General features: G+C 53.8%; 1 protein-coding gene across 1 annotated transcript; it reads right to left on the reverse strand.

Moving 5' to 3' along the window:
* Window positions 1–290: 290 nt before the first annotated feature.
* Window positions 291–13,827, reverse strand: GYS1 (glycogen synthase 1; the record flags this gene model as incomplete). The annotated part of the gene is made up of 16 exons (XM_082862368.1): window positions 291–916; window positions 1,081–1,161; window positions 1,623–1,786; window positions 1,977–2,072; window positions 3,040–3,166; window positions 3,450–3,563; window positions 5,241–5,319; window positions 5,410–5,469; window positions 6,699–6,805; window positions 7,116–7,236; window positions 7,530–7,647; window positions 8,488–8,632; window positions 8,953–9,138; window positions 10,015–10,206; window positions 12,136–12,317; window positions 13,710–13,827. The coding sequence occupies 16 exons, from the start codon at window positions 13,825–13,827 to the stop codon at window positions 593–595; spliced, it is 2,214 nt and encodes a 737-aa protein (XP_082718494.1). The 3' UTR covers window positions 291–592.
* Between the last annotated feature and the right edge of the window lie 566 nt (window positions 13,828–14,393).

Here is a 14,393-nt window from a genome sequence, read left to right on the forward strand (position 1 = left end):
GAGCAGGGGTGGAGGGATCCTCCAGGCAGAGCCGGACACCCCAGGGAGGGCTAAATCACAGTAAACACGAGTGCACTGGCCTGGAGCCCGAGTTCTGGACTTAACCTGCATTAAGTCCCTGAAAGTGCCCCAGCTCTGGACTTGATTGTCTCATTAGCACGGACTGCACGTGGTTTCCAGTGCTTGGTGGCCCCGGGCCAGGCCTGGGCATGGCAGGCTCTGTATGCTGTAAAATTAGCAAGCCGCAAGGGGCTCAAGGAGCCCCAGCATAGAAGGCAACAGAGCAGGTTTCTGAAAACCTCTGGCACCACGGCAGGATAATGGCAGATTCCTGGCCTCTGGGATGGCCTGGGGGACTCCAGGGCACAGATTATGCATTCTGGAACCCAAGAAAGGCACGGCGTTGAGGATTCTGGAGTGTTTGGGATTTCGAGAGAGGAGCTAGAGGGGCTGGAGTGTATGGCGGAGGGGGTAGGGCTGTGGACCCCACAGAGGGCTAGGGATCTGGAGTGGAGTTTAGGGACAGCGCCATTCTGCATCCACCCTCAAGATAAGGGAGGCAGGGTTGGCAGGGGAGTGCGGGTCAGGGGACTTAGTTGCGCTCCTCGCCCAGGGAGCTGGCGGGGCTGAGGGGCTCGCTGGGGGTGCTGACTGAGCTGGAGGGCGCTGTGTCCACCGAGCCGCGCTTGCTCCCGCCGGTTGAAGACGTGCAGGAGGCGCGGCGCGGCCACTCCGGGGCGCGGATATTGCGCCGGTCCTTGGCAGCCTCCTCGTCCTCGTCGTAACGCTCGCCATCTTCATCGGGTGGTCCGTCCCGGGGCTCCTCCTCATCCTCGCTCTGGTGCGGGCTGGAGTGTCTCGACAGTGAGGGCGATGGCGGCACTGAGGCTGGCCGCGGGTAGCGGTAGCCCTGGGTCTGCGTACGGAGGTGTGGGCACAAACCGCATAGTGAGCAGAGGCCTCTGCAGCCTGCCTGGGCGTCCAGCGTCCTTGAGGCCTTGCAACTCCAGGAGGGACACCCTACTTCACCCCACCCTTCTAGCTCCTGGCCCCCCCTAGAGAGACCGCGGATCCACTTACCGCATCAGCCTCGTGGGGCTCGTAGGTGAACTGTTCTGGAAAGGCCTTGGCCAGCGCCATGTGGCGCGCAGACATGTAGTACTTGTTGGGGGGAAAGAAGAGGAGTGGGCATCAGGGGGCAGGAGCCTGACCCCGCCCCCAGCAGGTTTGGAGGTGGGGTGAAGCCTGGTTACACGTTTTATGCAGATGAGCACAACCTGCGGTGGTTTCCAGTTGGCCCCTCTGCCAATCATCCATCTTTCAGGCTCCACCCCTTATGTAGATAAGCAGAGCTGTGAATGGACAGTCTCTGAGCCACGCTCCTTTAACAGGGGCGGAATTCTCCAGTCAGGTACCTCTTTGGCCGCACCCTTATGCAAATATAGAACTTCCCACCTCGGTGGTCTTCCAGTCTGAAAGTTGATTCTTTTCTTAAAGGGACAGCAAGCGTTACAAATAGGAAGAGACCATGCCCTTTGCGCCAGCTTTCGAGGCACGGGGAATCAGAGACCCAGAGCCGTAAGTGACTTATTCACAGCAGAGGACAGGGAGGGGAATTATACCCGGCCTAGGTATTTCCAGTCCAGAAGGTCGGAGAGGCGCTCCGTGCGGTTCCGCTGGATAATGCGCTGCCGCCGGCTCTGCTGGCAGAAACTGTAGAGGAAGGAGGTGAGCTGCGAGCAAGAATCATCCAGGCCTCGGAAACGCCGGTCCAGAATGTAGATGCCTGTCGGGGCCAGGAAGAGTCTCAGAAAACAGATTGGGGAAACCTTCATTGTCTCTGGGACTCTGCGGACACCAGGACGCCTCCTCCCACTGGGACTCAGGAGTCCACCCCCTCCTCTCTTAGTGACCCAAGAGACCACGCCCCTCCTTCCCAGGATCCAAGAGTCCCGGCTCTCATTCTGGGCGCTGACCGTAAGCTGAGGGGTCTGCGATGTGTTCCTCCATGAAGCAGCCGAAACCAGAAAGGTTGGTGGAGACACTGGGGATACCCATAACCGTGCACTCAGCTGCGGGAAGGCGTGAGAAAGGTCCGCTTAGCTTGCCCCTCTTTATTGCCTTAAATCCCAGTGAAAGCCCCAATGGCGCCCTCTATTGGCGCCTTTAATAAGAGCCGGGCGCTGTGCCGCGCAAGTCAGGAACCAGACAAATTAGGCTGTGCATTAAAGTATGATAGTCCCTATTCCTTAGAGGGGAAGCTAGTAGGCTCAGAAAAGGGAATTCATTTGCCCCAAGGCCTCAGGGTAAGGAAGAGTCCATAATTGGGTAATAAGGATGCTAATTTATTGAGCACGGTATTCTGGGCCAATGTCTACCATTTTAATTTATCCTCATGACCTGTAAGACACTTTTTTGTGCCAGACTGCACTGTTTTGGTTGTCATAGCTTTATAGTCTGTTTTGACAAGAGGTAGGACAAGGTCTCTCATTATTACTATCACTGTGTACAGAGCACCTACTACACCTCGCTTACTCCCTTAAATAACGCTGAGAAATGCTTCAAGGAGTTTATTATAATTTTTATATAAGTGTTTCTAAAAACCTCTGTAAGCTGCGAAAGTAGGCACTACATATAACAAGGCTTATGGGAAAAATAGGGTTGGAGCTGGTCACACAAAACCTATGCACCATTTTAACCGTGGATGAAACTGGCAAACTTGTCAAATCACTCATCATTTAAGAAATATTACAGCAAATGTGGTATTTATTTTGCCTTAAAAACATATGAAAGTAGCTTGATTGTTAGAGAACAAGCTGTGCATTTAGCTGTTGTTGTTTTGGGGAACCAAACAGTAGCAAATTGGGAGAAATCACGTGTGAACTCTGACATCAGCCCTCTAGTTACTCACATGAGCTACTGTGTCACAAAAACACATGAACAGACTTGTTTCCATTGTTCCTGTTTTGCAAAGGAGGAGTCTGGAGCTCAGGAAGGGCCAGTCCCTTGTCCTGGGATCACGCCAGACGCTGAACTCACCTGGTGTGTAGCCCCAAGGCTCATAGTAGGAGGGGAAGACGCCCAGGTGGCAGCCGCGGACAAACTCCTCATAGTCCACAGGGAGCAGGGGGCTCGTGGAGGAGAGGAACTCCGGGTGAAAAATCACCTGGCAGTGGAAAACAAGGGCTCAGCCCGAGCACCTTATTTAGCTACTCCCTGGGGATCCCAGAGAGGATGAAAAAGTTGTCTAAAGCCACACAAGACAGTGTCAGGACAAAGACTGGAATCCAAGTCTGCTTCAGAAGCAAAGGTTCTTTCTAAACATTGCAATCCTTTGACATACAGGGGAGATGGGGAATGTGAGGCTCAGGCTCCAGCCCCCATATCACCGCCCTCCCCAGCACCCCCCCACCCCCCCATGCCCAACCCACCCTGGCCAGTGCCCTCACCTTGACCCTGTCGGCACTACTATTGAAGAGGCCAATTCGGCGGATGGTGGTCAAAATAGGATCTGAGGAGTCGTCCAGCATATTGTGGGTGCACACAGGAGGGAAAGACTGCCGCTGTAGGGGCCACAAGTGGGGTGGGGGGGTCAGGGAAGGGACAGAGGGCTTCCTACTTCCCCATGAGCCATGCCCATCCTGGGGATCTAAGGAGACAATTCCCATCAGGTTGTGGAGCAGCAAACCCAAGAGATTACCAGGAGTTGTAGATTTCCTACTTGGCTCTATCTGTAAAGGTTTTCTTTTCCCTTTAACCACCATAAGCCGAAAAGAAACTACAATCCCAGCTGTCTTAGAGGCAGAGCCCGTGTTAACATGCCTCATGGACTAGAGGGAGTTGTAGCTATCTTGTTCTGTACTCTGGGCTTTCATCAAAGAAACCCAAAGGGACTGTAACTCCCAGCAGTTGATGGGGGCTGTGCCTTTCAGGGGCTGCTTGCCGGAAGTTATAGTTTTCTTATGAAAATCCTGGATCTCTTTCTCTCCAAGTTCCTTTTACTCTCCATCCTGTATTCTCTCCACCTCCACCCTCAAAAGAGGCCCAAAGAAACCACAATTCCCAAGAGCCACTGGAGGAAGACAGAGCTAGTGTGATAGCAGTCCCAGGGGCTGCTGGGATATATAGTTCTTTGCAGCAGTCCCATTATTCCTCTCATTAAAAGATCTACTCATCTTCAGTTTACTGACTCCAGGAGCCCAGGAAACTACAACTCCCAGCAGCCCCATGGCAGAAACATCCTCAGTGAGGCCGACTGCCTTAGGAACTACTGGAAATTATAGTTTGGCCAAAAACAATTCACACCTTGTTTGTGCAACTTGGCTGTCTTGGTTTCCATTCATTGGGGGAAATCACCAACCCTGAATATAGGTACAAAAAACCCTTGACTCCAGAGAATAAAAGAACTCTAATTCCCAGAAGTTTCTGGGGCAAGGGAAGAGTCAAGGTAGCAGAAAGCCCTGGGGGCTGCTGGGAGTTGTGGTTCTCATTTTGTGACTGCTAATTTTCTCTAAGGTTTCCCACCCATCTAATTAACCCCAGGTATCTAAAGAAGCTACAACTCCCAGGGGTATTTGGAGACTAAGACACAACCAGTGGGATAAGAAACAGTAGCTGCTGAAAGTTTTCAATGTTCTTCAGTGAATAACTGTTGTTTTTGTTGTTTTTTCTTCTTCTTTGATCGCACCATGCGGCACGTGGGATCTTAGTCCCCAACCAGGGATCGAACCCGCACCCCCTGTATTTGAAGCACAGAGTCTTAACCCCTGGACTGCCAGGGAAGTCCCGAAATAATATTTTAGCTGACCTGGCTCTATCCCTAGAGGCCCAACAAAACTACCACTCCCAGCAGTCTCTGGGGGAAGAGGTGGAGGTAGCTTGCAGCAAGGCCCAGGGTTAGCTGGGAGTTGCAGCTCTCCTTTTGTGGCTATCTTGACTTTAGTTTAAGGTCCCTTCCACCTTTTGTTCATGGATCCCCAAGGACTCAAAGAAACTACAACTCCCAGAAGCCTCTGTGGCAGAATAAGCTGTGGGAAAGCAGGCTGCCCTAAAGGCTTCTGGGAATTCAAGTTCTACCAGTCAGCTCACACACACCCTTCTGGCTTCAGAACTGATTCCTTGAATAAGGACTGCCAACAAAGCAGAACTCCCAGCCATCTCTGGGGTCAGAGCTAACACGGCAAGCTGCCTCCAGGGCTGCTGGGAATCGCCATCTTTTGACTCAGGAGTCCAAACCATACCTGCGTGGCAAAGATGGCTCTCTTCATCATAGTGAAGTCCTCCTTGTCCAGCATCTTGTTCATGTCTGGGAGGCTCCCCCTGTAAGGTGAGCAGTGGGATGCATCTGGGAATGGGTGATGAGAGGGTTTAGAGCCCAGGAGGATGCAGGGCTGAGGGCGGGACACTCACACCAGCAAGGATTCATAAAGCTTCCTCCCAAACTTCTCCTTCACTGTGTTGGCCGTATCCCTGGAAGGAGCAGAGCGACAACATCACTTATAGACCAGCTGCCATTTATTGTTAGGCTTCTGGGGCAGCTGGGAAGTTGAGGTCTGAGCAGAGAAGCTCTGGATATTTCTGGCTGGAGGATGGAGACTCAGGGAATAGGCCCTGGAAGGCTCGGATCCCTTGTGCTTTGCATCAGCTCTGCAGCCAGGGACAGGTGGCCTTCCCTCTCTGACTTCAATGCCTCATCTGTCAGATGGGGATAAAAATAGAAGCAACCTCAAAGGTTTGCAGTGAGAATTCGATGAGGTCATGACAAAAAGTGCACAGTGCCCATCACACAGTGAGCCTTCCAAAAATGTCAGCTATTATTAGGACTTAGGCTAGTCCTAGTAGTCGTGATGCTAAGCCCCATTTTATAAAAAGGGAAAATTACATTCTGAGAGAGGAAAATGTATGGACACAAGTAAAGCTAGCAAAGAGTGCCACCCTACAACTTCATTGACATTCCTCTGTTCATGGTCCTCTCGTAGCTCTAGCCTCATTTTCTACCCCATCTCCCTAGGGTACTCTGCTTCAGCCCCGCTGGCTTCCTTGCTGTTTCTCAAACATGCCTCAGGGCCTTTGCACTTGCCATTCCCTCTGCCTGAAATGCTGTTCCCCAGATACACACAGGGTTTCCTCCCTTGTTTCTCTCTTGGTCTCTACTTGCTGGCACTTACTCAGTGTGGCCTGTCCTGACAACCCTGTCTCATATTCCAGTCCTGCTTTTTTTTGCCAGAGCACTTTCTATAGAACTTTCTAGAATGTGAACACAATAAGGGCAGGGATTTTATCTTTCTGCCTCACAGCTGTGTTCCCAGTGCCTAGAACAGCACCTGGCACGCAGTAGGAGCTCAAGAAATAGCTGATGGCTAATAGGTGTTTTTTACAGATGAGGAAACTGAGGCTTGAAGACGGGGAGTGGTTTGCCTAAAGTCACAAAGCCAGAGCAGGACAGGGGCATGAGCGGGATCTCGCCAGCTTGATACCAGAGCCCTGGTCACGCTGTCACACTTGTCCTGCCTGCGACTGCGACTTCGTACTGCCCCCGAGTTGCAGGCATCTGGAGCAAGTAACTTTGCTGGGAATCAGGTGGGGGATGGGTTGATCATGTCACAGATGACAAAACTGAGACTCCAGGAGAAACAGGGGACCCAAAGCACACAGCTGGGAGTGGGAGCAGCAGGGATGCCGGGCCGAGGGCTGCTGACCAAAGCTGCTTGCGCACGGCTTGGCCCTTAAGGGTTTCCACGTTGAAATTGTTGGTCCGAGCTGGCATGATGAAGAAGGCAACCACTGTCTGCTCGCTGCCATTCACCTGGGGCAGAGGAAAGGGAGGGTGTGTGTGTGTGTGTGTGTGCGTGTGAGTGTGTGAGGCTCACATGGGAGAAGGCTGTCCCACCCTTTGCCACCCCCCAAGACCACGAGGACCCTGCCATGCCCCTCACTGTCAAGGAGAATTATAGGACAGAGCTACCATTCCCACGGGGACTCTGATCTTCTTTCTGGGTCCCTACACTCCTGTTTTACACATGGGTTTCCCTGCCCCCACCTCCCCAGGTCTCCGTTCTCCCCAGTCATGTACTGATTTTCTCATCCTCCTTGTCCCCTTGCAGCCCAGGCCTTACTCTGAGCAGATAGTTGAGCCGGGCCAAGGCCTCCAGGAAGACATCGGCCCCCTTGTTGGAGAATTCATAGCGGCCAGCGATAAAGAAGTACAAGGTCTTGTCCAAGTTGAAGTCCAGGTGCCTAAAGAAGCCACAACACAGGGTGAAGCCAAGACCCTCACCCACTAGCCCCAGCCTTGAAACTACAAACCCCAGAAGCCACAGGGGCAAAGAACATCTTAGGACAGAGGCATCATGGGAACTCCTGGGAATTGTTCTTTTCTCCTTAGATGGGGATTTCCTTAAATACTCAGCCATTGTTCTGGCGCTCAAGAATTCAAGAGGCTGAGTCCTCAGCTGTCCCCTCTGCTGGCCCCAGGAGTCTGGGTTCCCAACCACCCTCTCTCTCAAGACCTAGGTATCTGGCCTACATACCCATAAAAATGGCCCCGCACAAACTCCTGGATTCGAGCCTTGCTCTGAGCATGGAGGTTCTGGAACTCATGCATGGCAGAGAATTTCTTCACATTCAGTCCATTGGGGGTCACGATATCTGGGATTGGGGGAGAAGGTCCCACATTTCATTTCTTCATTTCTTCGTTCAGATCAATGTGGCTGAATGAATAAATGAAGGAAAGACCCCTTTCCTTTCACGATGTCTTTGTTTCAATAGCTCCCCAGTGAGCTCCTGTGGTGACCCAGCTGCCCTGCCACTCAGATACCTTCTTGCCCAATATTGCATGCTTATATTCACAAGCCTGACTACAACTCCCATCAGCCCCTGTGAATGGCTAACCAGACAGGGAACAGAGCAACATCGGGGCTTCTGGGAGTTGTAGCTCTTTTGTTTCCCCTATGCCACCCTGAGCTGGGGGGATGAGTCAATGTCCCCATCCTGCTTCTCTATCTTCAAGCCTCTTTTAGGGCCCCAACCATTTCCTATTATCATTGAAATTAAAGCATATCAGTGAAAAACTATAACCTCCATCAGCTCCTGGGGCAAAATTTCAGGAATATAAGGAGCTAGACAGCCAAAGGTATTCTGGGAGTTATAGTTCTCACCTTATACCCAATGAGAATGGATGCTATAGTTTGGGAAGAATAACTGGTTCCAACACTGCTTTTCTCAAAAACAAAATGCAAGGAACCTCCTTCCTCTTTCAGAAGACCAATATCTACATTAGCCAGTAAAAGAATTTTACCATTTCTGAAATTAAAGAAACTACACTTCCCATTAGCCTCTAGGGCAAGCAGCCAGGCAGCCTCATATTCAGGTCACCAACCTAGGGCATTTTAGGAGTTGTAGTTCTCTGCTCTTTACAGCAAAAACATTGCAACAGGCCTTGGCATAGACTACCTCGCTTACGTCTACAGACCCAGGCCTATTTCCTACCTGGTTTCCTTTTGAGTAGGTGCTGAGCCTCAATGGCGGTAATCTGGGACACGGTAGTGAAGACATGAGCGCAGTGGGCTGCCGCCCGCTCCATGCAGTAGCGGTGATAGATTTGCCTCTCACCTGCTTCCTTGTCCACGTTGAACTGGGTAGGGAGGGAGGGCAATCAGGTTAGAAGAACTGGGGAGAAGACAGGCGGTCCAGACTCCAGGGTCTTAGGGGAGATTGGGTAGGGAGGGAGGGTAATCAGGTTAGAACTGGGGAGAAGACAGGCGGTCCAGACTCCAGGGTCTTAGGGGAGATTGGGCCATGAAGCTGGACTCCTGGGCCTGAGGGTGGAGGGGGTTGGGGATTTGGGTTCCTGGGTCCTGGGGGAAGAGGGAATTTGATCCCCTTGGGCTTCGCAGACAGCCTCGGGCTGTCCTGAAATATTGGCAACCCCCATCTGCCATGCTCCCAGCTCACATTCTCCAGGTTGTTGTAGAAGTCCACGGCACCAGCACACAGGTATCGCCCCAGCAGCGTGGCGTGGGTCGTGAAGATGGTAGCCACGGGCAGCCGCCGGGCACGGCATAGGCAGAGCCCGATGCCCGCCAACCACTCATGGAAGTGTGCAACCACATGTGGTTTCTCCTCGCTCTGGGCCAGGAACTGTGGGGCAATAGGGATAGGGAGACACACATGTGTCTCCATGTGTGTTGTGAAGACAACCAGCAATCCCCAACGTGGATGAGGAAGCAGGGGAGAGGTCAATCTATCCCCACAACCGCACAGAGTGGGTGGTGACCCATTGCAATCCCCATGGGACAAGGAGCTCTAAATCCTTAAGGCAGCCAGACTAGCTAGCTGACTTCATTCCCAGAGGCTGATGGGAGCTGTGTTTTTTTGACCAACCTTCGAAGTCCCAGAAGGGCTGAATTGGAAAGACCAAAGTTTTAGTGTCCCCAAGTCCTGAACACAATTCCTGGACACCTTTTATGTCAATCAAGAGTAGACCTGTACTGGATACTGGTTGAAGGACTACAACTCCCAGAATGCCCTAGGAGCGGCCAATTCATAAACTGTCCCAGGGTATGGGAAACAAGTTTCTTGAGCCTTTTAAAACCTAAGAGAGGGTCCGAATTGGGGTTCCTGGTTCTCAGATAGGCTGGGGATTCCCAAACATCCGGGTACTCATCTGAGAGCCAAGTCCCGCCCATATTAGAGAACTACAACTCCCAGAACTCCCTGGGGGGGGGTGAGCCCTCCCGTCAAGCCAGCCTCCTCAAGAGCTAATGGCTTAGAATTCCTTTATTTGGAAGACTGGAGTGAATGAAGCTGGGGTTGGGAGACTGGGTCTTTGAGGAAAGAAGAATCTTGGCCCCTGGATGTCCATATTGCCAGAGATCAGAGCTAATCCTCGGTTTAAAGGACTACAACTCCCAGAATGCTCTGGGAGACACTGGCCACCCTCTGGCCTCGGATGGCCATTGTAATTTGGGGCCTGGGGTCGAAAGGAGTGACACGGGGATTGGCAGTGGGGCCTACCTCACCCAGGAACCAGGTGGTGAGGAAACCAAAAAGGACGGCGTCGTTGCCTTCCCGGTCATACCAGGGCACCCCGATGTTGCACGTGTCCCATAGCTCCCCCTTCCAGCGCTCCAGGGCCCAGGCTGAGGCCCCCACGTCGAGGAGCACCACCAGGGGGCCCCCCTCGATCAGCCAGCGCCCGAAATACACCTGCAGGGGGACACAGGGAGGCTTAGGGTTTTGGCCACCTGTCTCTGGGCACAGCAACTGCGTTTCCCCCATCCCCAGGGAGACGTCTGGGTTCATGGCCTCAGTGCTTCTACCTTCTGTTTCTGTATCTGCTGCTAATTTCTCACCTACTGCCTTATTTCTCTATTTGCCATTAGTTATTCCCACCACAATTTTTTCCCATCTCAGCTGCAGCGTCTCCCTATCCCTCGCTTAGTTTCTCTAACAGTTGCCTCTCTTCTCTACTTATAAACCCACATTGCACGTGTCCTGTCTCTGTGCCCCCACTGCCTTATTTCTCCACCCTGCTAATCATTTCTCCAGCTCGCTGCCTTGCTTCTGTGTTCGCTGCCACATTTCTCTCACCAACCATAATGCTGCTTTCTCCCATTATCTTTCCTTTCTGCCGCTCACTCCTTGTACTGGCTCCTTCTTCTTCCACTCGCTCCCTTGTTCCTGATCCTTTCGCCATATATTTGTCACCTGCTTCCTCTTTTCTCTGCCCATAGGCCCATCTTGTACTTTGCAGCCTCATTTCTAACACTGCCCACCCACTTTCCATGCATGGGGGCTACATTTTTCTACCCACTGCCGTGTTTCTAAGCCTCGTGGTCGCATTTCTGGCCCTGCCACGTTTCATTGATCTGTTGCTTTCCTCCTGAGACCGTGATCCAGATTTTGGGCCTGCTGCCAGATTTTGGGCCGAAAAGCCGTCCTACTCATCCCCAACCTGGCTTTTCCCGGCTTTAGGCGCCTGACCCCCTATGCTCCTCCCCCTCCCAGCTGTTGTCTGCCCTTTTGCTGGGGGGGCTATTCTTAGGCCCCCAGCACATGGACAGCAGCTGCCATGGGGGAGGGACTGGGCTGCCCTAGGGTTCCTTAGGGACACAGTCCCGTCTAACTGGACTCCAGACCCCACCCCAAATCAGAGGCTGTGAATGAATGAAGGCAGCATTGTACCTCTCCCTCCCAGACCCAATTGTCTGCACCTCAGCCCTGCTGCCTTATGGCCCTCTCCCTGAGGGACAGCCACCTCTCTGTCCTCATCCTTCAATTCTCAGCGGGTGCCTGGGACTCTCCCCTCCTCCTTTTAATTCCTGGCTGCGCATCCAAAACTCTGTCCCCTGGGTTTGCCTGCCTACCTCTCCTCCCTTCCTCAATATTCCATCTTCCTCTCTCCTTCGAGATCCTTCTCTCTAAAACATCAGGCTACCTCTTTTCTGTATCTGGACTCTGTCTATCTCCCTATTGCTCTAACCACTGGGGCCACCATCACTTTTTGGAACACTCAGCCTCTCTCCATTGCCTGCCTGTCCACCTCAGTCTGCAAGTGTGGCTGCTTTCAGTAATAATGATGATGATAATAATAACCACGACGACACCTCACAGCTCACAGACAGTACTAGCTGCATGCCAGGTCCTGGGCTGAACACTTTTTATGAACTATTTCATCCTCCCAGGAAACCTATAAAGCAGATGCTATTAGCATGTTCATTCGCCAAGGTCACAAGGCAGGAAGCAGAGAAGGCGAATTTGAACTTCAGGCTCCAGAACTCCTGCTCTGGCCTCCTGCCTCACCCCCAAGCCCACCTCCCCTGGGTTTTGTCTGGCTGTCCATCTAGCTCTTTTCCTCTCTCTGGATCTGAGGATCTTGGCCTCTTGGGACCATCTTTCAGTCTGTCTCATACCTGCTGTCTGTCAGTCCATTCACCAATGTCTTAGAGCTGGGGGTTCACCCACTCACTTCACGGGGTCCTGCATCTGTCTGAGTGTCTGTCAGATATCTGCTCGGGAAAGTGCTGGGCCATCCTGAGTTTCTGTCCATGCCTCCCTCTCTCCCTGGGGCTGTCCATCCCCTGCTCCTTCTCTTGCTGCTGCCCCCACCCTGCCCTCAGCCGGGCCATGTCCCACCTTGCAGCCCTTGCTGTTCATGGAGTCCAGCGTCCTCTTCAGGGCTGGGGTCGGGGGCTCGAGCAGTTCCACCTGGGTCCTCACGCCCTGCTCCGTGTACGGTCCCACCAGGTAGTAGTTGTCGCCCCACTCATCCCCTGTCACCTTCGCCTTCGTCTGCAGCACCGTGTAGATGCCACCCACTGTGGGCAGAGGTCCACAGATCTGGGGCCTGGGGCGGGGTGGGGGGTGGGGCCGCGGGAGCCCCGGACCTCTGGCTCAGAGGGAAAAGGGCCCTGGGAGCCCACACTTCAGAGTCAGAGGAAGGAGGGGAGAGGGCAGTGGTGGACAGTACTCCTGGGTCTATGGGAGAAGGGGGCTGGGGTCGGGACTTGAAGGGAGGAGGGTGCTGAGTCTGAGAGAAGGGGCTGGGGGCCTAGGCTTCTAGGTGTGAGGGAATTAGGGGCTGGGGCTGAGGAGGACATAACCTGACAAGGGTTATTAGGGCCTAGCTTCTTGAGTTCCCAGCTTACAGGAGCTGGATTTAAATTCCCAGTCAGGCTCCAGGACACAGTAAGGGAGAATCCCTCTTCGTGGCCTCATTTAGGTTCTCGGAGTTGCCCCAAAGAAGCCAGAGCTGTTATTCCTCACCCCCCACGGACTCTGCCGACCTGTCCCTCAGTTCCCTCTCCCTACATGGGGACACAGGCATGCAGGGCCCTGCCCCTCCCATGACTCCACTCCAGACCCAGGAGTCTGGGCCTCCAGCCTCCTTACGTCCTGAAGCCTGGGCCCTGGAGATCCATGTCTCCATGTTCACAGACCTCCCCTTTCTCTCCCAAGACTCAGCAAAGCAAAATCCCAGCTCCCTTTGTTCTGTGGAGCTAGACTGCCTAGCTCTTGGGATTCCAGCCCCAGCCTTCTCCAAACCCAGAACCTCAGGCCCTTTGGAGCCCAGAACCCAGAAATCCAGGCCCCCAGCCACTCCCATCCCAGGGCCCAGCCCCTGACCAGCTTAGGACTTCCCAGCCTTTCCCCATTCCTGCGCGCATGTCTCTGAGGCTACAGGCTCCTCTACTCCGAAGAACCCAGAGCTCAGGCCCTCAGAACCCAGGCATCCAGGCCCTAACTCTCTCTCACCCTAGGATCTAAGAATTAGGGTCTCCAGCCCTTTCACATCTTTACTCTCAAATGACCAGTTCCCCAAATTCTCCCACCACGATTCACACATCGTATCTCCAAGTGGGCTCTCTCCCAAATCCGGAGTTACATCCCAAGACCCTTCCCCCTAGGGCCACAGTTCTGAAGTGCAAAACCCCTCCCCCATCTCCTTCCCTATTGAGGACCCAGGTCTCTGGTCTTTTTTCATTTTAGCCCCCTCACCCCTAGGACCCAGGACCTGGGTTTCCAACCTCCTTTCATCTTAGGCGACTCATCCCCTCCCTCCAGGGCCCAGGAGACAAACTCCAGTCCCTCCCCAAGGACACAGGAGTCACAGGCTCCTTGCCCAAGACCCAAGAGTCATGCCATGCAGCCTCGTTACCCCCATCCCCGACTGCCCTTCTCGTCCGGGTCCCTCCGCCCGGCGTGCTCACCCTTGTTGGCCACCTCCCAGGCCACCTCAAAGAGCACTGCGTTCTCCAGGTCGAATTCATCGTCCCAATCCTCCAGTCCTGGCAGTGAGGACACGGACAAACTGCGGTTTAGAGGCATGGCCGACGCGGTTAGAGGGCTCCGGGGGCCACAGGTGGGGGCCCCAGAGGTGTCTGAGGAATGCACTGGGCAGGGCGCTGGGCCAGGTAGCTGGTGCCCGACGGGAAGCTTGCACCACCCTCAGCTTCCTATTGCACGACCGCACTACCGCCTGGAGCGCTCGGACCGGGGCCGGAGGCGGCCGCAGCGTCACTGAGCCCAGTGGGTTTCCTGCAGTGAAACCTTGTGGCCACCAGGAGGCGGTGCCCGCCCCCCGGCCAGCGCCATTGGTCTGCGCCCGGGGGCGGGGCTCCCGCGTCTCTCATTGGTGAACGGTGTAGGGTTCGCTCAGCCCCGCCCCCGCCTTGGCTGTTGGTGCCGAGCTCCAGTGGGCGCTAGCTGATTGGCCTTCAGCTCTGTCAATCCAAAGCTAGAGGCCTCAAAATTGACGGGGGAGGGAAGACGGTGGATAAGGAGGAAAGGAGGCGTGGGGTACGTGTTGTTGCCCAAAGAAGTGTTAAGAATTTTGCAATCGGCCTTAGTAAGGAGGCCTGGGTAAAAGGAGGAGGAGCCACGAGGCGTGGGGA

The sequence above is a fragment of the Leucopleurus acutus genome (genome assembly GCF_964270905.1).
Source record: "Leucopleurus acutus genome assembly, chromosome: 20".
Taxonomy (NCBI): domain Eukaryota; kingdom Metazoa; phylum Chordata; class Mammalia; order Artiodactyla; family Delphinidae; genus Leucopleurus; species Leucopleurus acutus.